This window comes from Drosophila santomea, chromosome X (genome assembly GCF_016746245.2).
Source record: "Drosophila santomea strain STO CAGO 1482 chromosome X, Prin_Dsan_1.1, whole genome shotgun sequence".
Lineage (NCBI taxonomy): Eukaryota > Metazoa > Arthropoda > Insecta > Diptera > Drosophilidae > Drosophila > Drosophila santomea.
In genome coordinates, this window is record NC_053021.2 from 8,752,242 (window position 1) to 8,775,982 (window position 23,741).

A 23,741-nucleotide genomic window follows, 5' to 3' on the forward strand; every position below is an offset into this window, starting at 1 on the left:
TTTATATGTACATAAGTATGTATCGGATGTATATAGATACAGATCTGCGCTATTTGTTTTTATATATATATACTTGCATAAGAAGTTTATCTGTGGGCTGTTTGCAGTTCTTGCAGTAGCTGTGGTTGTTGCTTTCATTATATAGCGTTTAAGTTCTTGCGTTCGTGTAGTTTTGTTAATAATATTTGGCGCTCCTAGGGCGACTTAATAAATTGCACACACAAAATATGGATTTTTTTGTTTGTTTACATTGATCGTTTACCTTATTTATCATTTGCACAGTTGTACGAGATTTTGTTTCAGTTTCTTTCATTTGCTTGGTGTTGGTTGTTTGCTTGTTTGTTTTGTTTGGTTTTTGGTTTTCAGTTTTCGGTTATTGGGGTCGGGGCAACAATATCAAGAATATTTCCTTTGTCTCTGCATCTTAAATGTCTAGTAATTGTAAATCCTCCTATATCATTTCAAATATTCTATATACAGATCTTACAAACGAATACACTGAATTGTAGCATAGCAAATGAAATTTGACAATTGTGCAGCAGGCAACATGGTGGAGTCCACTTTAAGTGACTCCATCGAGCACTCGGGGAACTTAAACTAAAAATTCGCAACATCATATATTTGGAATACAAAAGCTAAGTTTAAGCAGTTTCTGTGTTTTGTGGTTGAGCCCAAGAGTAGGCCACAAACATATACACTTAACTTCAAAGACGCTTGGCGTGGCAACGGGCGCATTGCAGCTCAAATAATGGAACCGGGAGGAAAAAACAGAGGGATTTACGTATCTTCCACCAGAGGCGTTTTAATATGAATATACGAGTTGGTGGATCTCAAGTGGTTTAGATTTCGATTTCAATTTGGAGGAGCAGTCTATGGGCAATTTATAGCCTTACAGTAATATCGAAAAAATATTTATAACACTTTGTTTTATTTACAACATGTCATGCATTGGTTGTGGCTTCGTATAAATGGCCACATCTTTGCTTATTCGATTTAAATGGTACATATACATATTTATTTATATATATATATTCATACACTAATAACTAATAACATATGGGAGTGGTCAGGGGTGGCCTAACTGCGATCCCCCGCTAACTAAGTCCTTAGGAGAACTAAGCGCCTAAACGATCGATTCATGGATTAGCATTGGATATATCAAGTTGCGGCTAAATATCAAGTTCATTTTGCTTTTCACGCGGTATAGTAACTGGAACGCTTAACTGGGCCAATTGGCGACGGGGTAACCAATGACTACGTGTTTACTTTCAATACATATAGATCTTCTTGCATATACTATATATATACTATATATATATGAGTTAATACCAGCTAGGCATGATCTAGCCACAGTAAAGTAAAGGGACTTACATCTAGGGGTGCCTTAGAGCAGCATTAGGTGCCTCTGCTTCTATACATACATAAATATATATATATACTTCGATATATGTTTATCTGTCACCTAGTCTAGATTTAGTTTACTTTAGTTTAGGTTGGTTTATTGTAAATTATTAGACACCATTTGCCTATAGCAATAACAACGTTTGAGTGTTTAACGCTCCACCTGCTTCACACGAACATTCAATCTTTACTCTCTCAACTCCTCGGCGGACTGAAACTGAACCGGTGCCAAATGCGATTGGGCCTGAATTTGGGATTGAGTCTGCTGAGGATGCTGCTGCTGCTGCTGTTGTTGTTGATGTTGCTGCTGCTGTTGCTGCTGCTGTGCCGGCGATGGAGGCTGCCCAAATTTACTGGAGATCTTGTGCGAGGCATTGACGATGGCCAGCTCATGCTTGGAGTCCAGATCGCAATCGTAGAGGCCGCTCAGCGAGTCCAGGCTGAGCAGGCGGGAGCTGGCCCGACTGGACACCGAAGTGTCGTCCACGTCCGGCGCGTTATACAGCGAGTTAACGTCCGAGAGAGCGCCCTCGGCATCGGTTAGACCAGCTTCGTTCAGCAACGAGATGTTCTCCAGTCCGGGCTCATCCGTGATGTAGCCCGTGGACTCAGCTCCCCCTAAAAATCAAGACATTCGTTAGGTTTAGAGAAAATGGTAGTTCACTTTATTCTCACCTGTTGCTTCCTCACGACAATCGTCATCCGACCACTCCGATTGGCTCTCCAATGGATTGGAGTCCATGGACTGGTGATTGTGATGGGTCGCTCCGTACTTTAGCTCGTCGTTTATCACATTGGCCTCTAGGCCGCGCATGCTGCCGTTAGTCAGCGGTGCCGCCTCCCGCCCGCCATTCCGGTGGTCTTCCTCATCTTCGTCATCGTCGTCCTCCTCCTCCTCCGCCTCGTCATCGTGGTGATTGACAGCCTCGGTTGCAACCTCCGATCGTTTGTGATTGAGCTCGGACTTTTGTAGGCGCTTCTGTCGCACATCGCGACCCACTTCGTCGTCCTCAAACTCCTCATCGGCCAGGTTGTCCTCGGTGTCGTCACGCTCCTCCTGCTCCTGCACATGGTTGTAGCGCTGCTGTTGCTGCTGCCTCTGTTGGTGGTGATGGTGGTGGTGATAGCGTTGGTGTCGTTGCTGCGACTGTGACTGCACCGCACCATCCAGTCCGTCCAGACTCTCGTGGCTGTACTGCAGCTCCTTGGAGCGCGGTCGCTGGCGATGCGTCCTCTGTGGCTGCTGGTGATGCTGCCCGTGATGCGCATGGCTGCCATTGAGCTCCTTGGCCGTGTGCATCTCCAGCATGGCCAGCACATGCATCTGGTTGCGGTTCTCGTGCAGAATCTCGCACGATTCCGTGTCCGAGGTTTGCCTGCAAGTGTCACATGCGTTCGATTGGATAAGGTTTACGAATATGCATATATGGATATCATTAAAGGGATCTAAAATTAAAAGTAATATTGGGCCACCCACATACCGGTTATGAAAGCGCGAACCTACACCATATGACATGGAATGGCAGCTGTCGTCATGGTCAGTGATGGGATTCAACATAGGTAGACTATCAAATGTTTTATATATAAATCATTATCTTACAAATAAAATAAAAAGTGTAAAAAAGAAAGTCCCCCCCACAAAAACACTTTCCTTTCGGTACTATGGATTACTTATCAGATTGAGGGATATTCAACTAAATACGTATGTCCTACCAAGCTTCCTCCCATCACTGGTCATGGTCTACTCACATTTGGCTGGACTCCGATGGATTCTTGTTGCGCGTTATCTCCTTGATGGCTTCCAAGCCCACCGGATGTTTGGCGATCATGAAGCTATTACTGCCCAGCAGTTTGCCCCCAGCCAGATGCTCGTGATCCACGTGCTGCTGCTGCTGCTGCTCCGTCTTGTGGTGACTGCTGTTGTTGTTGCCACTGTTCGAGTTGCTGCCGCTGCCGCCGCTGAGATTGCCATTGCTGCTGCCGCTGCCACCGCTGCCATTGCCCACCGCCGATCCTGGACCTGATCCCGATCCGGAACCTCCAGCGCCATGTCCATTCGCGGAGCTCAGCTTTCCATTGCTCAGGGAGTAGCTCATCTCCCGGCTGCCATTGCTGGCCGTCTGATCCGTGGTAGAAATTGCTCCAGCCGTAGTTGTCGCAGTAGTCAGGCAACGAGCTCGCGAGGATTCGTTGAGCAGACGCTGCAGTTCACGCTCGAAGGGCGACTTGGTGGCAATGGCCGCACCCGCTCCCATGCCAACTGCTGCCTTCTGATAGTCAAAGCTGTTGCAGCTGTCGCCCTTGTGCTGTGTGTTGCTCGTCGTGTTGCTGTTGGTATGATGTCCCTGACTTTCGGTGGTGGAGCTCAGCTCAAAGTCATGCAGCTGGGCCATGTCGACGACCGGCGAGGTGGGATCCACCTGTATGTCGCAGGGGTAGAGCCATTGCAATGGATTGACCAAACCGCCGCCGGCGGGCAGGTGGTAGCCATTGCGATGGTGCAGGTGGCCACCGTTAACCATGCGCGGAGAGTCCTCGTCGCCTTCACCCTCGCCCTCGGTGGTCTTTGAGTAGCTCTCATCCGAGCTGCTCATCGAGGGCGAGTGTGGGCGTGAGCTGAGGTCGTCCGTCGAGGACATGTCCCGGCTCTCCTCCAGATCCGTCGGTAGCTTCGGCAGCGGCTTCATGTACGTTCTCAGCACTGGCTTCGGCGGCAGCTGCGGCTGCTGCGAATACATGGCGTACTGTCGCTGCGATGGATGCGGGTTCTGGGCGAGATGTGGCTGCTGATCCTGCGCAGAAAGCGGTTGCTGCGCCTGATGCTGCTGATGCTGCTGATGCTGATGCTGCTGATGCTGGTGCTGCTGCGACAACATGGTGTGGGGAGAAGTGTAACGTGGTGGCTCGTACTTTGGCGCATGCTGCATGGGCATGATCTGGGGGCGTGGTTAGTCGGAGATGAGCAAGCGAGTGAGAGATAGATGTGCGCGGTCATGCAAAGAGTGGACATAGAGAGTTAGACACATGGTACACACAGATATAGATATAAGGAGTGGATTTTCGGGGCAAGAGGTGGGCAAGCATCAAGAATAGACTGGCATGTAAATGCATTAGATATGGCATAAAGTTTCTGATAAGTTACACTTCAAAACCTAACTGAGTTATCTTCCAAAAGATACTTTTAACTTGAGATCAACAAAATGATGTTTAAAGTTAATTAATTAGAAAATTATCTAACTGCAATGCTAATAATCAGATTGTAATAGTAACTAAGTAAATTCATTTAGGAAATGCACTTTATACATTAAATGCAAATATAAACAATTAACCATTTTTGAGTTTTAATCCTTTTTTCATTTAAAACTACTTCTCATAAATGCATACAAATCTATTCTGGTTCTTGGAGATTAGTTACAAATGGGATGGATATGGGTCTTGGTCAGTTGGACAGTTTCTGAGGCACTTGGAGGCTGGGACTAGGCGGTGCTGGCTGTTCAGAGGAGGATCTCCTTGCTCCAGAGCAGGTGTTCAGCGTCTTCACTCACCTTGGCTACCGGCGCGACGCTGCTGGCATGCAATAGCGGCTCGCTCTCCCGGCATTGGCCATAGCCCAGGCTGGTGAACGATGGCGGGTGCTGGCTCTGATTCAGATTCAGATTCGAATGGAGGTGATGCGGTGGATGATGGCCATGCTGGTTTAGGGGCGGCACATATGTGCGTTCGCGATCTCGCCGTGGCATCATGAAGCAGTCGCCGCCGAGCACGCCAGCCCCCACACCCATTCCCATGCCCATTCCCGATAGGTCGAGGCTGCCGTGATGCGGCGGCAGCTGCTCCATCTGCTGATGCCGGCCACCGGAGGTCGGGTTCTCAATAATATTAAACTCGCGCAACATTACCGAAGGAACGGGCTGGTGCTGGAGCTGGAGCTGGTGGTGGAGTAGGATCTGGTGCTGCACTGGAACCGCCACTGCTGACGGGAGTGGATGCTGGTGCGGGTGCTGGAACTGGAGTTGGTGGTGCTGGGGCTGAAGGGGAACCGCCACTGCAGCCGGCGGTGTCGTCGTTGCAACCATGAAGCCACCGTGCTGCTGCTGATGTTGCTGCTGCTGCTGCTGCTGATGCTCTCCATTGTGCCCATTGCCATTCTCCCGGATATTGGGCAGACCACCGTTGGCCATGAAGATGGGTTGCTTCTGCAGCTTGCTGTTCAAACGCTGCTGTTGCTGCTGGTGCAAGTGATGATGCACCGGCGGCGGAGGAGCAGGAAGCGGCAGCGGATCGAGCTGTTTGTGCTGATGCTGCAGCAGCAACTGCTGCTCCTCGCCGCCATTGCCTGCGTACAGATGTCCGTTCTCCTTTTTGCTGTAGGTGTCAGTGTTTACACGATTCTCCGGAAACTGCGACACCTTCATATAGTAGTCCGGCGCATGGAGACTCTGTGGCAGGGACATGGCGTTGCGCACCTCTCCGTTCAGCGATTTGTTGCCGCTGTCACACAAGAAATAGGTGACCATGTCGCCTTTGCCCTTCACCTTGATGGTGCCGCGACAGCTGTAATGCAATTGAAACATTTTATATTGCGATTTTAAAGCCTGATTATAACACACTCACCGGAACTCAAAGTGCGAGCCCACCAGGCTGTCGACCACCTCCTGAGTTACTTGCGAGTAGCCAGGAACTCCGGTGGAGTCCATGCGACTGGCCACGTTCACCGTATTGCCCCAAATGTCATACTGTGGCTTTCGAGCTCCAATTACGCCCGCCACAACAGGTCCAATGTTGATGCCTAAAAAGGATTAATAATTGAATTAGTTACAAATTGAAATTACAATTATATTCCATTATATTATATGTTTCTACGCACCCACGCGCAGCATAAAGTTGTTGTACGAGTGACTGTTTATCTCTTGAAGTGAGTGCCTCATGGCCTTCACGTACTCAATGAGCGCTGTCATGTGGCGCCGCACTGAGTTGGGATCGTTGGGCTGGATTTTGTACTCGGGTATCAGTCCCACGACGGCCATATATGTGCTGCCAACTGTCTTGATCTTGTCGATGCCACGGAAGCGATCCTCCTTGAGCAGCTCATCAAAGTCCGCGATGATCTCGTTGAGCAGACGTAGGCACTCAAGACCCTGATCGGAGCCATCCATTTCGGTGTAAAACTCGTTGAAGTTCGGAACGCTTGCAAAGATGACGCCCACTTTGGCATAGCTCTGATGGTAGAGCTCCTGCGCAGAGAAATAAAAAGATCTTGGTTAATAGGAGTTCCTTTTCACTTTAATCTTGGTTAATTTCTCATTGGGTCAATGGGGCAATAAGCAGCAGTGAAATTTACTGATTTCAAGCTACGAGCTTCTCTTAACTTAATTCCAATTAGCACATATTAATCTTTCTAAATTTGTCTTTGGGTCAATGGGGTGGCTATAAGAGCAAGTTCTCACCATGTTGTTGCGGAATTGCGCATCGAGGAAATGTGCAGCCACATGAGCGGGCAGCAAATTGTGCAGAATGCGCTTGTTCGACTCCTGCAGCACGTCCATCTCCTTCTTCTCCTGCGACGCCTGCAGCTGCCAGAGAAAGTCCAGCCGGGCAGTGCCCTCCACCAGGCGTCCATGCACCAGAATGGCAATCATGAAGATGGCAATGCGGGCCAGCGAGATCAAATGAAGTGGAATCGAGGCGCTGGCAAAGAAGAAACGAGGTCGTGTTCGATTAGTGGATTAGATTAGTACGATGGCCCAAAATTAGCGTTGACCTACTTGACCCGGTTGTCGTAGCACTCGAAGATATTCTGATGCGATAGCTCTATGAACAGGCCATAGATGGTGCCCATGCCCAGCACCAGCAGCGATTTGAATATGATGGGCAGCCTGTGGACAATCAAGGTTTCGCAATTAGCATCGTTCACCGGCGATGATGCACGATGATGCACTCACCTGAGGAACACCGATACGGATAGGAAGGCAAAGGCAGCCGACAGGGACACGTACTGGGGCAGCGAGCACTTGCGATGAGAGTCGTTCTGGAATGAGGTCGTCCCATTGCCCGAGCATGGATGATCCGATACGCACGTAAACTGTGAGTGAAATGGGAATGGAAAAGGTTGGATTGTATTTCAATATACCATAATATCACTGTACATACCACATTTACTTGTCCCACGGAGTAGATGAGTATGACCGTAAAAATAGTGATGGCCATGCGCAGCGAGAAGCTCTCGGAGATGTCCCAGATGATCCATTTGAGTCGCACGGCGAGCAGGAGCATCAGGATGGCGCTCACCCAGATGAAGGCAAAGAGAAAGAGCAGCAGCAGAATGAGAGTGCGCGGCAGAGCGGTCACCTGGAGTGCTGCACCCAGGATGAGCAGCAGCAGGGAGCAGCCCATGGCCGTGGTGAAGCCCAGATCGAAGTCCTTGTGATACTCGCGTTCCATGTCGCTCTGCCGGAAGCGCAGGGTCAGCCGGTCCACATGCTCCGACTTGTCGCAGTCCACCGACCGGGCGTTGATCGCCTGGGATAGGAAACGATTCACCCGATTGGTGGGCTGATGATGGGCGGCCACCGAGTGACGCTTCCGGAATGGCCTCTTGAACTTGTCCGCCACCTTCGACTGTGACTGCGGTTACGGATGCGTTTGTGGTTGCGGTTGCCATTTGCGATGTGCAATTTTGCGATTTGCGGATTGGAAAGCCATGCAAGAGGGAGCAAGAAGTAGAAAGACAGATTCGTTAGTTGTGGTTGTGGTTCCCGGACGAGTTCTTCATTTTGCTGGATGGCTGGCACTTGGCACTTGAACTGGCTGGTTGAGTTGAAGATTCAAGAATTAAGTTTGTTGTTTGAAAAGCTCTACGTGTGTGCACTAAACTAGGGTATGTGGCCACGACTCACTACATGCTAACATGGTAACATGGTAATTGAAAGGCGGCGAGCAGAGCTGGGACATGAGCTGGCACTAAGCATGCTGATGCTGGTCAAGAATCGCGGATGTACTCGGATCATGCACTACGAGTGACAAGAATGGTCAATGATAATGGGCAGCTGCAGCTGGCAATTGGCAAGCTCCTCGATGACACTGAACCAAAAATGAAACCGCCCTTAACTTTCAATTAAAAAGGCAAAGTAGAATTACTGCCTAATTTTTTTTAAATATTAAAAAAAGTAAAAGAAACGATAATTTATGAATTAATTAAAGAAAATTAAATCTCTTTCCTGAAACAAATTGATTGCAGAAGGAGTACCTAAAATATTACGCATACGCGGCGTTGTCTCTGCTCTAATCAATATTGAAGCTAATAAACTACGCTCTTAACCATTTTTGGTAAGGTTCTTGGTAAGAGTTAACCTTATTGAATATTTTGTAATATTTTGGTCCAGTGTCTGGCAGCTTTAACAAGGCAAATACGAACATAACCATATGAATTTTTGTTTGCAAGCCCTCCCAGTAACAAAACTCGGAGAAGGCCAACAAAACACACATAACGAATGAACAAAGCACACTTATGAAGTAGTTACACTTAACACAATTATTGAACGAATGTAAATGGACGAAACACAAACGGAAGGTCCCTTTCAAGGATATGAGCTCTCAAATATACCATATCGAATTGTAATTACTATGGATTGTAGAAAACATCATTGAAAACTCATTTCTTGCAAAAGGGACCTATGAACGAACGAACGAACGAACGCAGGAACGATTTTGAACGATTGAACGAAAGTATAGAATGTTTTTAATTGATATATTTGTATTTTTTTTGGCTGCTGCTCTGCTCACTTTATTGGTCTTGTGATTGTGCCTATGAATGCGACTAATCGTACTCGCTGTAGAGTTGGGATTTGTGCCTACGGTCACTTGAACACCGCCCCCACCGGCAATACCACCGGAAACACAGCCACCACCACCGGAAATACCGCTGTCCACACCGCCGCCGCTGCCGACGACGCTGCCATAGCCCATGCCGTGCGGTGGCGGTGTTGCATGCAAGATCTTTTGCAGACGTATCACCTGGATCGGAGAAGTAGTATACACAGTTGTCATGTAAGTTCTTATATTTACATTTGAACAATGTTATTGTTTTGTGTGTGTGTCTGTGTGTGTGTATTTCTTATCACTAGGCGTAAATTAAACAGTAGCGAGAGGTTGAATTAATCATAGTAGAACGGTAAGTTTAGTTAGGGCGGTAATCAAAACGATAACGATAGAAAGTGAAGAAGAGGCGCATCAAGTGGAAATCAAAATCGAAATAATCGAAACGAAACTAAAGGATCGCTGGCTGCATTTAAGTAGCACTAATATTATACATACATATCATATATATATATATAATGTGTGAGTATGGAGTAGTATCTTAGTATAAAATACGGCCTTATTACTAGCGACACTGAACCACCTATTAATTAAATCGTCCTCAGAGACGAAACTACTTTCCAAATCAACGCCTGCGAATTTATCGATTTAACCGATTACTTATGTTAGTTATGTTGTATTGCCAATTCGTTTTACCAAAGTAATTTTAAATAATTTATAAATTACTGATATGTAAAATGTAAGTGTGTCCTTTGTGTTTTTCCGATGACAACAATTTCGATCAATTTACAAGTCCGAGGCGCAGATATATACATACATATATATATTCTACAATCAAACTACACACAACATCGACGCAAACGAGCCGTTATACTACAATTGTTAGTTGAGACAGCATTACGAATTACAATTACTGATCTTGCTAAGCTAGAAATACAATCTTAATTAATATATATAGGAATAGATACGTTTTTTGTACAATGCGATTACAAAACGAAAAAAGGGCCCATCAAATAACCGATCGAGAAACTAAAAAAAAAACAAGGAGCCATGGGGAAGAAGCGCAACTGAGGCATAATGGTTACTGGTTATCGGGTTTTCAACTGATGGATATAGAAATACTTAGACATGGGTGAGGCAAACTTACCGCATCCTGAAAGAAAACGAAAGGAAACAAATCAAAGCAAGAAATGAAAAGGATTCTCGCCGTCTTGAAGCTACCCGAGATCTATCTAACGAATCTTTGTGTATCCCTGGGCTACGGATACAAAATACTAGAACGGAAAATGAAAAAGCACACCAAGCCACACCACCCGTTATCAGTTTATCCGAAAACCGAAAACTTAATCCCTCAAAAAAACCACCCGGACATGCAGAGAACTCTGGAGCTACGACAAAATAAACAGAACAGAACCGAGCTACAGGAACACGCAACTTTCAACTTCCAACTTTCCAACTCCTCCCACCTTGAAACTCCCGGAGTCGGCATTTCAGATTGGGGTTTGCTGATCTTCGGATAAACAACACCACTTACCTTGCGCGATCCCTTCTCCGACACCTGGACGCTTCCAGAGTTCGCCTCGCAGGTGCTACCCCGTGCCACGCCTCCTCCTCCTCCTCCTGCTCCCCCACCTCCTCCTCCACCGCCAACCGCAACACCGCCGCCCAAGGCGCTGGCCGCCGAGGGGAACGAACCGGTGGCTATGTTGGAGAACGGCACCGGTTCCGAGAACTTGATCGTGTGCAGCAGCTGCATGACCACGTTGGACACGTTCCTGAACGACAACTTTCGTCGACTGCCGATTGCCGAGCGAACGCCCAGCGTGTTGAGCATCAGTGGCTGTGAAAAATACGGACAGATTAGGCGAATTTACGGACAGATTAGTTCATAGTAAAACTAGGGAGCAACCATTTACGGTATTGCATTACCGTGACACAACAAAGACTATGCTCACCTTGCGTCGATGTGGTGGCGGTACGATGAAGAACGTGTCCACACCATGGTCGCGTAGATACGAGGAGCGTTCGTCGCCGTGACCAGCCTCCACCTCATATTCGCCGGACAAGGAGTCCAGTGTGGCACGGGTCACGTGCACCCTACCCGGTTCGCCGCCGGACTCCATGTGGTTGGCCAGGGTCACATCGTTCGACCACACGTCGAACTGCCACTTGCGGAGGCCCAACACCCCGCAGAGCACACGACCCGTATGGATGCCCACGCGCATGTTCAGGATGACGTCGGTGGCCTCCACCACGGTGCTGAAAACGAGAAGGAAACAAGGGGAAAACGCTCATGAGATTACAATTAGAGTGCAACGCAGCAGTAATGCGAAAGTGCATTAATTAATTGTACCATGACCAACCAACAGGGCTTAAAACCAATGACATTGCGAACCATTAGGCTTGGAAAATACAATTCTTGCAATCCAATCAACTTTTGTACTCTGTTTCGTCATGAATTAACGTGTGTTAAGCATGTATGTACATCAAATAGGTTTTAAAACTCTTTACGTAAGTGATTTACTAACAGTTATTACGGCATTATTTCCGTTTATTTAACAATTAAGTTATAATATGACTTCGTTTTTAAATCCCTGTCAATCAAAAGATACACAGATACTCACGCAATGGCATCGATCATATCGAGTCCCATTTCCACGGCGCATTTGGCGTGATCCTTGCGAGGTTCTGGCAAACCGGAGACACAATAGTAGCAGTCGCCCAGGATCTTAATACGCAAACAGTGGTTGTCCTGCGGGAAAAGTACAGCGCATGGCAATAGAAATTATGTAAACTTCCTCTATGGGTTTTCTAATGTCGTAGATCGGAATCCTCAAAGGGATTGACCCAACTTACATGTGCCAGCTGATCGAAGCGGCCAAAGAGTTCGTTGAGCAGGCGGACCAGCTCCTGGGCACTGCACTGCGAGGAGAGCACCGTGAATCCGACGATGTCCGCGAACAGGATGCTCACGTTCTCGTGCTTCTGGATGTAGATGCGATGGAACTGCCCAGCCACCGGCGACAGGATGTCGTTCTTCATCTGCATGGCCACGTGCTGCGGCAGCACCGATAGCAACAGACGCTCCAGCTTCTCGTTCTCATCCTGGATCTCCAGCCGCGATGCGATGCAGTTGCGCGTATCGAGGAAAGTGCGTCGCTGAGCTCGCTCCATCATGATGTTCACCACCAGACCGGCCACATTCACACCAATGAAGATGACAATGTTGGCAATCAGCTGATTATACTCCAGATAGCGCAGCGCATCCGTGAATATCTTGTAGACCGTCAGGCTTATGTGCACCGAGGGCAGGGCGATGCCAAAGGCCACCGCCTCCCAGATCTGCAGCGGCATCATGGCGTAGGCCAGGAAGACCACAAACACGATCTGCCAGACGCCCTCGGCCATCACCTCCTTGGTGTCCACCGGGAACACGCTGCCCAGCGTGGGCATCGACACCACGCAGATGCTGGCCGTGAATAGCAGGATTCCGTAGCACAATGTGGGCAGGTGGTGGTCCTTGATCACGGAGCACTGCAGCAGCACCAGCACCACGGCGAACAGTCCGCAAACGATCGCATTGAAGATGTTCTTTTGGATGATTGAAAGATATGTATTTTTTTAAATGAAAATTTGTGATAATCACTAGGGAAACCAAGTGCCAAGTGGAACTATAGGGTTATAAAAAATAGAAAATCGATTTTCGGCAAAAATGCAATATTTACGATTGGTATTTTCGGTATAACTTGGCTAAAAATGGTCAGAAAGTTAAAAGAATTACATTTTTGTACTCCTAATTACCAATACTAACCAACCAAAACACCTTTGGACCGACTTTGTTAAAATAATTTTTGGACAAATTTTCGCATTTTTTGTAAGGGGTAACATCATCAAAATTTGCAAAAAATGTGAAAACAATAGAATTTTTTTTTGAAAACACAGTTCGATAGGAAATTTAATTACGAACTCAACGAGGTATGACATTTCATATTCGGACCAATATTTTGAATGTTCTGATCAAAATACTGATATTTATGGTCGCAAAAAACAGAAAAACGATTTTCGGCATTTCGCAATAATTCAAAATCATCATCAAAAATTGCAAAAAATGTGAAAAAAATTAAATTTTTTTCTGAAAACACAGTTCGATTGGAAATTTAATTACGAACTCAACGAGGTATGACATTCCATATTCCGACCAATATTTCGAATGCTGTGATGAAAATACTGATATTTTAGTCGCCAAAAACAAAAAACCAATTTTCGGCCGATATTCAAAAAACATCATCAAAAATTGCAAAAAATGTGGAAAAAAAATAAAAAATTTTCTGAAAACGCAGTTTGATAGGAAATTTAATTACGAACTCAACGAGGTATGACATTTCATAATTGGACCACTATTTCGAATGCTGTGATCAAAATACTGATAATAATATTTGCAAAAAAACAGAAAATCGATTTTCGGCAAAATTTTAATATTTACGATTGGTATTATCGGTATAACTTGGCTAAAAATGGTCAGAAAGCTAAAACCCTATATTGAATTGCATAGCGACTTACGTGAAAGGTGGCCGCGTTGTTGAAGGTCAGCGACAGGGCCGCCATCACGCCGCAGAGGACGAAGACCAGGGCCACCACGCCCAGCACCGAGAAGCGCTGCAGCTTGAGCGTGTACCGCTGGTAGAGGCATTCCAGCTCATCGTTCTCGAAGCGCAGCGTGTTCAGCGGGCGGCCGCGCGTCGCCTTCACGGCATGGTCCATGCGGCGCCGCCGCAGCTGCCGCTGCCGAGCGGCTCCTTCCGACGCCTGCCAAAGGGATTGGGGCCGCCAAGATCAGGGGCTGCAAGTGGAGGAGCGCACGAGGTCATAGTTATTAGCATGAGATATCATATATTGTATTTCACTATTGTAATTTTTAGATTAAAGATTCATCACTGTACAGCTTAAGCAGGAAACCCCCAAGGGATATATTACTTGCTAATTATTTCCCATTTTGAGTATTGCAACACTAAGACAACATTTCTATAACTTCAGCGATGAACATTTCTAAAATATATACATATATAGCACTTTAATTCAGTTTTAAATGATATTTCTAATGTTTCGTACATGATATGGAGATATACTATTATTCGTACAATATTATATTAAATTAGCAAGTCTAAATAAAGTAATTACATATATTTTCCACTCCTCATTTCCCGCAGTGTAAGCGGGAGCAGGTCACCTTGAAAACCGCCTGCCGTTGCATGTCAGTGGGCCGGCTTTGGGGGAAAATGGAGAATCGAGAATGGAAAATGGGAAATGGAAAATAGGAAATAGGAAATGGGTGCTCGTGCACACAACCAATGGAGGGGAAAATGTCGAGAGCAAGACCCAATGCCCAATGCTCCTCGGCCAAAACGTTTAAAATAACATTTCCCAAGTTTGCTGAAAATATCCGCTAAAAATAAGCAAGCTGGCGCGAAGCTGGCGTGAAAATCAATCAATGTTCAGCACAAAATTTCCCACAAGCCCCAGCCCACGCACTTGAAAAGTATTATGAGACTGATGATGAGAACGATGACCAGACCAGGAGGAGAAGATGGGATGCGAATAAGTACTGCTGACAACGGTCTTTCAGTGGCAGATTAATTGCGATTTGTATGCGGCAATCCGTTAAATTCATTAAAATATTATGCACAAATTCATTTTGCAAATAAAATACGTAATTAGCCGGCTTTAACGAGTGCAGCGTGGAATATTCGGCCGCTGGCTGCCATTGGATCTATGTCTATATTCGGCTATGCCCGAGACGTTAAATCAATTAGGCATGAAAACATTTATAGACATCCATCGGTGGAGCAGCAACACCACCAGCAGCCCAGAATTCGAGGTGTGTGTGTAACCTCAGAGATGTGGCAAGTTCATCCTTTTTGCTGGTCGCACGCGGCGAAGGTGTCGCCACAAGGTCATCACCCAAAACCACCAAATACCAAAATGGAGCCTCTTCTGACCTTGACAAAGCTGGCAGTCACTCGAATCCTATCAGAATGTGATAAATATGTACAAAAACTCTATAGTTTCGCATATTTACTTGTAAGATACTTGATATACATCTTATTACTAGTATTTCACTATTACTTGGTAATAGTACATTCACTTATCCTTTTGCGAAATGGGAACTCACTTAATGCCAATGAACTGTGCAAATTGTGCCGAACTCCTGCCCAGTTGAGCAATCATCATCCAGCACCAGAGCACCAGATCTTGTAGAGCCTCGTGTTTGAACAGTTGGCTCCGTTGAAGTACCAACAATTAGACGTCAACATGGATGTTTCTTTTGTTTGTGCGGTGGCAGTTTGTCAATCAGTCAGGCAGTCTCTCAGTCACTCAGTCATTCAGTCGGTCAGTCATTCATTTAGCCATTCAGTCAGTTGGCTTGGCTTATTCGTTGATTATTCGCTGTCAATTTGTTTGCTCGCGCCGCTTGTTTGTTTGCTTATGTGGGTTGTTTGAATCATTTTTGATGTGCGCATTTCGAATTTGCATTTTCGCAGCGACATTAATATAATGAGACGTGAATATTTTCAATTTCTTGGCGTCCACATTACTCGTCCCCAACTTAATGTCTTCAAAACCACCAGGTTGTATTATTTTTTTTTTTCTTTCTCTGTGTGGGCTTGTCCAAAATTCTATTTGCGGCACGCCAAGTGTTCAAGCGAATTTTTCTGAGTTATGCAAGTGTAATTTCGAGTGCTTCGCACTGCAAGTTCATCACACCAGACCCACAAAACTACTAAACAGTGAGAAAACAGAATAACAAAAATTATAAGCCAAAAACACAACGCAACGGAAAAATTGCTGTCATTATAAATTCCCGTCAAGTGGGCATTTCGTGCGTATTTTGGAAATTGTATTTATGTGTCCTACATAAATTTCGACGAGCTGTTTTTTGCTATTAGTTGAGATGCTATTCTACAGACTACGATAAATTTGAATTACATCAAGTAGAATGTTATGATTGGGAAATGTATCGACTTGACGCGCGCTTTTTATACTTGGCATCCCATCCATTTATCCAATAATATGTACATATGTATGTATATGTATCCCCTCGTGATGCAAAAACATGACAATTTCTTGTGTTTTCCCTCTTGTTTTCCATTGAAAGGCAACCATCGCAGAGATCACAGTCCAAAGAGGTTTCTTGCCAAGCGTACACTGTTCAAAATTCGGAGATAGGGTTGAGTTGCGGGTCCATTAGCGAGTAAAATGCATCGCAAGTGATTTTTTGCTGCGATTTCTCGATTGATTTTCTAGCCCCAGCAATTGACAGCAATTAGGTTTGCAACACTTTCATGGGCTCTCCGCCATTAATCGTTTTTATCGTCGTCATTCTCGCCATATAATCAATCAAAATTCAATTTCCAATTTTCGCTTTCGTCGTCTGGCGCCCGCCAACGAATTAGGGCACAAACCGATAGATAGATAGATGGATAGATAGAAAGATAGATATGTATATAGATAGAATGAAAAGCCGATGCAAAAGCAGCAGCAGCAGCATCAGCCAAATGACGCAAACAGAAACATTTAGCAAAAAAAGGAAATCGTAGAAATGTACAACTGTGTGTATGGACTTGGCCATATCAAACGGTTTTTATGGCCCACTAAACTGATTGGATTTTTGGATTCATTTATAGTTCCCAAAAGGAAAACTCCAGGAACTGCGATAAATTAAGAGTGTGGCTGGTCTTTATGAAGTAATCAATGGTTTATTTATATGCTAAGAATACTTGAGTTAATTTATATAATAGGTTTCTTTGTCTAATATACATTGCAAATTATTGGTTTTATATACGAATATTCTAAAAGATTAAATTTCGGAAGAAATTCGTTGACCAAAAGTGTACTGATTATTACAAAAGCCCATCTATCATCTTTGTACATCGAACCTGACAAAACTCACTCATCCGCCATGTGGCACATAAATACATTTTTCCACACGCCGTGTGTTGCGAAACGGAAACGAAAATTGTATTAGACCAAGTTTTCAACTAAAATGTTTTTGATAGACAACAAAGTAGTGTCCCTTTGACCATCCATACATTTTGTGTAGCAAAGTCCGTCCAAAAACTAATTATATTTACATACGTTGTTCAGCAAGCCCAATTTGCCCCTTTTTTTGCCCGGCAAGTGGGAAAGTGGGAAAGACAAAATCAATTAGTGGATCCGGTGCACATATTGCCATCCACTTTACCAAATAATTTATAACAGTGGCTAACAAAACAAAAATTTATCAAAAATCTTAAAGTATATTTTTATCGGTCACCATGCTTAAAATAATGGGAAGCAATTCAGATGTTAGAAAAGCATTTAATTTCAAATATTTTGCGGACTAGTGTTATCTGCATCTAAAATATTATTCGCTGCTGCCGAACACATATTTCGTTTATTTCTTCTTATTGGCCATTTAAGTAGGCCATCATGTTTGGGGTAATGCAACAAAATCAGTTTAGCTGACCCTCGAAAACTGTCGTAAATTGAATAGAGACCCCGGGACATGAAGGATGGACTTTGTTTTTGGAGGGTGGAACTTGGCGCCACACGAAATTTGATGTCTCGCCAAGGAACTCGTATATGTGAGGCTCCTACCACCAATTCCAAAAACCAAATCCCGCCCCAATGGCCATAAAACTCGGTGGCCATTTGTTGGGCTTTAGTACTTTTATTAGCAAGTGCGCGAAATTCGATTTCCATTGTGGGTGGAATTCGATATATATGGCGACTTGATGATGCATTGCGGGTATGGGACATTTTTTTAGTTAATTATTTAGTTTAGCACATATGGGGCATGCTTTTCAATGCCTTTGTGCTCTCCGTGGATAAAAGTGAGCCAGTGCACACACCTCAACACGATAAGAATTGAAAATGCATTACACTTTGCACCCAGATAATGGGCAAGGCAAATAGATGCATATAAAGTACAGATGTTGCACCTCAACACCGAGGAGTTCAACAAAGCAACCACCTGGTTTTATGTGATCTCTGGTTTTTATTAGCCATTGCTGCAGCCCAACTATCATCTTGATTTTTAATGCAACAAAAGGCACAGTGGGGCTCTTACAACAAGAATGTATTTTAGTTGATATATGTAAATAGAGTTAAGTAAAAATGGGTAGCTTACTAGAATTATCCATATCAGAAACAACTACTAGAATAGATTTATTTTATAAGTATATACTATGCTAATAACTTATTTAAGAAGAAGGTGGTTCTTTATTGTAAGGATTTACTGTACTAGAAGGTCGAAGAAGTTTATAAGGCAGGGAGTAATGTTATCTAGGTGGGTTCTCTGTTGACTCGACGCCTCTATTTACACGTTCCCTGGATATTTCAATGCAGTGCAATGCACTGCCAGCTGATTCAATACCACATTTATTCCATATTCCTCACGCGGTTTTTGCAGTCGGAAAAGATAAAGGTAACGATAAAGATACACATTTGAGTTATAGAAAATTCAATATGTTTAAGTTTGATTTATTAGTAGAAAATATTAATTAATTTGATATATTTGTATAAATCTTTCATGAGCAGCGCACTTTACCTTTATAGCTTTTTCAATACACTATTCTTGACTTTTTTTGCAATTTTGAAGAAACACTTATTTTTCAGTGTCGCTTGATTAGCGTGTGCCGATATGAAGCAAATTCAAATTTGTATTTCAGGGATTTTCAGCGAATTCCTTTATTTGCCGTGCTTTTTACGGCATTTTTTACGCCTAATTAAACGCAAAAAACACAAGGCGCGAGATATCAAGAAACGCATTGAGCATATGTAAAAACCCCTAACCTAGGAATCCAATCACTTTCCGATTTTGCGAACGTGGCTTCGCATCCGCAATGAATGAATGAATGACGGCAGGATGGAATGGTTGGAATGGATGAGGTGGAGGTGGAGGTTCAAGTAGTGGCACAAAGCTCGGCAAGGGCACGATGCAAATTAACCCGAAAGGCCATCGCACAAAATAAAATCAATAAAAGGCGTTTATTTTTAACCGCTAGATGATTGAACGCCCGACGATCTGAAGCTCCAAGCGGGTTAATCGTGCATAAATGCATCCCTTTGCCGCCTTCCGAATCCGAAACCGCGTTCAAATGGGGATTAATGGGTTAATAATATAGAAAGAATCTGTGATTTTCTGCAAAATTCAGATAAGAGAATATTGTATGTTGATCAAGTAAGAAATTGATGATAATGTATGATGCGGAACATCAGAAATTCTGTACCACTCTTAACAAAAAAACAGAAATAATCTTGAAAAATTCTTGCAAAATTCTAACCAATCCCATTTATTCAAAGATCATTTTATGATCACATAGCGAACATCTGCTCGTTTCTGCTCCATTGCATCGCTGTTGAAGTCAGCATGCACAATTGAGCGTCCTAAATTGCAACCGGAAGTTGCATGATCCAAGCGATCTTTGCAACCGCAGAGAGGCACATCTGTGGAAAGCTTTTTAATGCCGCAATTGATATGATATAGGATGATAATAGCCCCTGGTTTCTGGACCCGCTCAACTCTAATGGCCAAACGATTATCGAAACGACATTTGTACAAGCAACTATAATTTTTGTAATCCCGTCAAGAGATGCAGGTGTAGCAGCTCACTGTGACGCAATTTCAGCGATCAAAACGCAAACTTATTATTTGTAATCTATGCTATTAGCTGCAAGTTATTGGGTGTTATTGGTTGTTTCGTAAGATCAAAACCTTGGCCACTTAGACCCCGAATACGCCTGTACACAACTAGCTTATGCATGGCACGCAAAGAAATAGGGGAAAAAAACCATAAACCGAATCCAAAATCCACAATTACCCGATCCCCAAGACATCCAAGATACTTGAAGTGCCATTGGGTCAACGGGTGAGCATTATGAATATTAAATATTTGCTATTTGAAGTGAAAACAAACCGAATGACAACATGAAAAAAGGGGTTAAAATTCAATGGAACTTTTCCATTGTAATTCGAAATTGGAAAGGAAAATACACATTTTTGGTCAAAGTAAACATAACTTTGTTACGATGGTTCTGTTCCTCCTCTTGACGTTTTTGCTAATTGGAAACATGACAGCACAATCATTTTAAAATCTGTGAGTTTATTTCCTTGTTGACCTAGTCAAAGCTCTTAAATTATTGTTAAAAAGACAGGCAGTGCAAAGAAAACTAGAGATGTAGCCGTCTTATTAGCAGAAAATTTTTTTAAAAACTAATACCCATAAGTTCATTTGTGATCTGCGCAAGAATCTCTAGTTTTAATAGATCCCGTGATCTAAATACAAATAGAACACACGGGCAGTAATGTTTAGATTAACCTGGCTGTTAATGTCGATTATGAGTGATAAGTGTATACAAAAATTCCATTGCTTTAGCTCTTAATTTTTGATTTCCATCTGTTCATCGCAACAGTCGTTAATTAAGTTCAATAATTTGTTAAGTTTGTGAGGCCGGAAAAAGATTTCGCAGAGCAAAACAGTGCACTTCCTTATTTTGAATGTACACATGTATTTTAGGTGAATAATTTAATATGCATTACTTGTTAAGTGATTATTATATATTTCTGGGATCTCTTTTAAAAGCTTGCCCCTTTAAATTGATAATGGAAACTGAAAGAGTTTTCAGCATAATCGACAACTGCCAAATCATTTTCAACAGCATCTCCCCTCCATCAGCGATTTCTTCATCTTTACTCTGGTCATTTTGTCGGAACATCTCACTTAAAGTGTTGACTTTTAAATGGCAGCCAGTAAAAGCTAACCGAAACAGCAAACTGAAAGGAAAAATAAACGAAACGCCAGCAGCGATAGAAATAATATTTTTTCCCGATTGTCATTGACTTTGTCCTTAGGATACTTGAAACAAAAAAGGCAGCGACAAATGAAAACTCAACGTCAGGGCCATGAAATTTAAAACAAAAAATATATAAAGCCATCGTTTGCGTTTTTAGCCTGCAAAAGACAGGCGGCGGAAGGACGCGATGAATAAGATGATTTGTCAGCACTTGACATTTTGACTGCTTCATTCAAGACTTTAAAATCGAGAAAAGGACGACCGGATACTGGACATCATCATCATCATCATCATTATCAGCATCCATGGAGCAGAGCCGGCCAATCGGTGGGGATAAGCAGTGTCATTCTAATGCTAAGCCAAACAAAGGGAACCAGGTGATACAAAAGACACGGGCGGCTAACTTCTGGGTTGTTGAACCAAATGTGCCAAATGAATTGCAGGTGTCTTGAGTGCAGCGACCCACGCACACAGGAAACAGCTGCCGGTGCAGCAACAAAGTGTCCTTTCCTACCGGCCACCCAACCACACAACCACCCAACCACCCAGCCAGCCAGCCGGCAGGCAGGACACACATGCGCCTCCTTGTCGTCACCTGGGAAAACCGAGTAAAGCCAGAAAAGCACACACACACTTAAGCCATTATGCGCTCGCGGTGCTGATGACCCTTTGGCGGCCTGCCAACAACAGCAGTGGTACAGTAGTAGAAGTCTTAGTGGTAGTGGTAGTACTAGTAGTAGTAGTAGTGACAACAAACCGCTTGAAGGACCCTGTTCTGAAGGACCGCCCAGGATGTGGGTATGAGTCCAATGTCCTCTTTAGACCAATGTTGTTTACGACATTTATTGTGACTGCAGACCACTCGAATTAAAGGACTTGGATAATAGCACATAGGGTATGGTAGTCATCGAGAGTCAGTCATCGCAATCGATTCTATCGAAAGTTGTTTATCGTCTACGATATATATACTTATTACTAGTGAGAAAAGTTGTGAAACTAGGCTGAATTGTGTTTTACTTGGTTGCAAGAACTGTGTGTACACAAATTATATATTTAACGAAACAGCCATCAAAAGAAAATATAGCATTCATAAATCAGAAATCCGTTGCAGCATTTGGCACGCAATTTCCACTTGACCTTGACGTGCCATCCAGAGCTTTGCTTCCTTTTCGGTAGGCAGTTGACTTCACCATCTACGCAAAACTCTTTATCTGTCTACATATTTCCCATGACATCACTACCCGAATCGCGAATCGATAAAAGGTCTTCTGCTCTTTCGCAGGCCGTAAACAAAACAGCAAGGGGTAGATAGAAGGCATCAATAATGAGTGAAGATAGTAAGTAAGTCAAGCACTAGATGCTTGGAAACCTGCAATACCTAGCGTATTATAAATAGGTATTTCCGTATAACTAGAAAATGGTATTATTTTGTTTAAATTTTGTTAGCATGACTAGGTCAATGCTGAGGGATGTAGTACATAATAATACACACAGTACTATATATATAATGTTATGCAGAAAGGCAGTAAAGATCTTTGAAGTTCAAGGGAGGTTGCAATACAATTGTTATTTTGATCACAGCTGTATATTCACGGGCACACTTCAGTATAGCGTTCCCATATTAGCTTATCTATCTTGCCGTGTTATCAACCCGCCACTGCGACCGTAGCGAAAGTTTCCTGACCCTCCGCAAAGAAAGACGTAAGATCGTTCAAGAGTGTTTCGACCTTATAAATACCATAATCTGAGGTCGTTAGAAATTCAGTTACTTTCTGAGGAATACAAAATCAAACCAGTTATGCCAAAGATAGGGGAAGTGTATAGACATTTTACAATTTGAGATTCCAAATGTATTATTTATTTAATAAATCGTAATAACGAAAGCATTATGAAAGTTATATGCCCTTTACCTTTGAAACTAGGTACTAACCTATTTTAGACCCAGAAAAGTGTATGTGCAATCGCTGTGGCCACTTGAAAATTGTTTTCATTTTATCAACACAACTCGAGAGCTGATTAACCCCTGTCCACACTCTTTTTTTTCCCTTTTTCGTCCACTGTCGATTTGAAGTCGATGCCCACTGCACTGATATTTGTTTGTCTGTTTGCAATGTCATTTGGGAATCTATTTATATTTGCCCCTCCTGCTGTGGAAAATTTCGATTTCCAGAAGGTTCCCATAGGCTGGGGTCAACTGAGGCTTTTTTGCAGTTCTACAACTGCAAGTCGGCCTCCTTGTGAATTCACAGGAAGGGGCATTATAATTTCAGCCGCAGTTCCTGTTTTCCGACGGGTCAAACGCCAGTTCCGGAGTTCACTGACACATATGGCAATCGATCGGGAATCGCACTGTGGATTAGATGCATCTTTCAATTGAATCTAGCAATCTGAACTACTAAGGAACTTTTAATGAGTTGAGTATGTATGTTTCACCCTGAATAAAAGATCATATTTGCTATGGTATTTTTACGAACATCACTTGCACTTTTAGCCGATACACTCGACTGGGTTCACAAAAGTGATCTGCTCATTATGAACCGAATAGGAAACAGTCGCGTCTGTTTTGCTTTCATCTTTTTTTTTTGTATACTATTATATTTGTTGTGCCAGCAACACATGTGAAACATCTGACATTTTGCTTTGTCACGCGAATATTCGAATATTGAGCAATGCAAAAACAATGAGCTATGAAA

At 43.7% G+C, this 23,741-nt stretch overlaps 1 protein-coding gene across 14 annotated transcripts in view; it reads right to left on the reverse strand.

The window, feature by feature from the left end:
• Positions 1–909: 909 nt before the first annotated feature.
• The window catches only part of LOC120455920 (Ca(2+)/calmodulin-responsive adenylate cyclase), a 31,808-nt gene continuing 8,976 nt past the window's right edge, over positions 910–23,741 (reverse strand). For 3 of the 14 annotated variants that reach the window (XM_039642432.2, XM_039642430.2, XM_039642431.2), the window contains 17 exons: positions 13,777–14,056; positions 12,073–12,807; positions 11,841–11,968; positions 11,172–11,475; positions 10,751–11,056; positions 10,364–10,369; positions 9,184–9,414; positions 7,552–8,025; positions 7,344–7,483; positions 7,167–7,277; positions 6,849–7,089; positions 6,269–6,635; positions 6,016–6,190; positions 4,947–5,955; positions 3,151–4,337; positions 2,077–2,777; positions 910–2,019 (listed from right to left, as the gene is read on the reverse strand). In XM_039642432.2, the coding sequence (XP_039498366.1) occupies positions 1,589–2,019; positions 2,077–2,777; positions 3,151–4,337; positions 4,947–5,955; positions 6,016–6,190; positions 6,269–6,635; positions 6,849–7,089; positions 7,167–7,277; positions 7,344–7,483; positions 7,552–8,025; positions 9,184–9,414; positions 10,364–10,369; positions 10,751–11,056; positions 11,172–11,475; positions 11,841–11,968; positions 12,073–12,807; positions 13,777–13,977 (6,747 nt within the window). In that variant the 5' untranslated portion in view covers positions 13,978–14,056 and the 3' untranslated portion in view covers positions 910–1,588. Of the gene's footprint in view, positions 2,020–2,076; positions 2,778–3,150; positions 4,338–4,946; positions 5,956–6,015; positions 6,191–6,268; positions 6,636–6,848; positions 7,090–7,166; positions 7,278–7,343; positions 7,484–7,551; positions 8,026–9,183; positions 9,415–10,363; positions 10,370–10,750; positions 11,057–11,171; positions 11,476–11,840; positions 11,969–12,072; positions 12,808–13,776; positions 14,057–23,741 lie in introns of those variants that run through there. The other 11 variants (XM_039642438.2, XM_039642437.2, XM_039642434.2 and 8 more) reach the window with 11 other exon arrangements.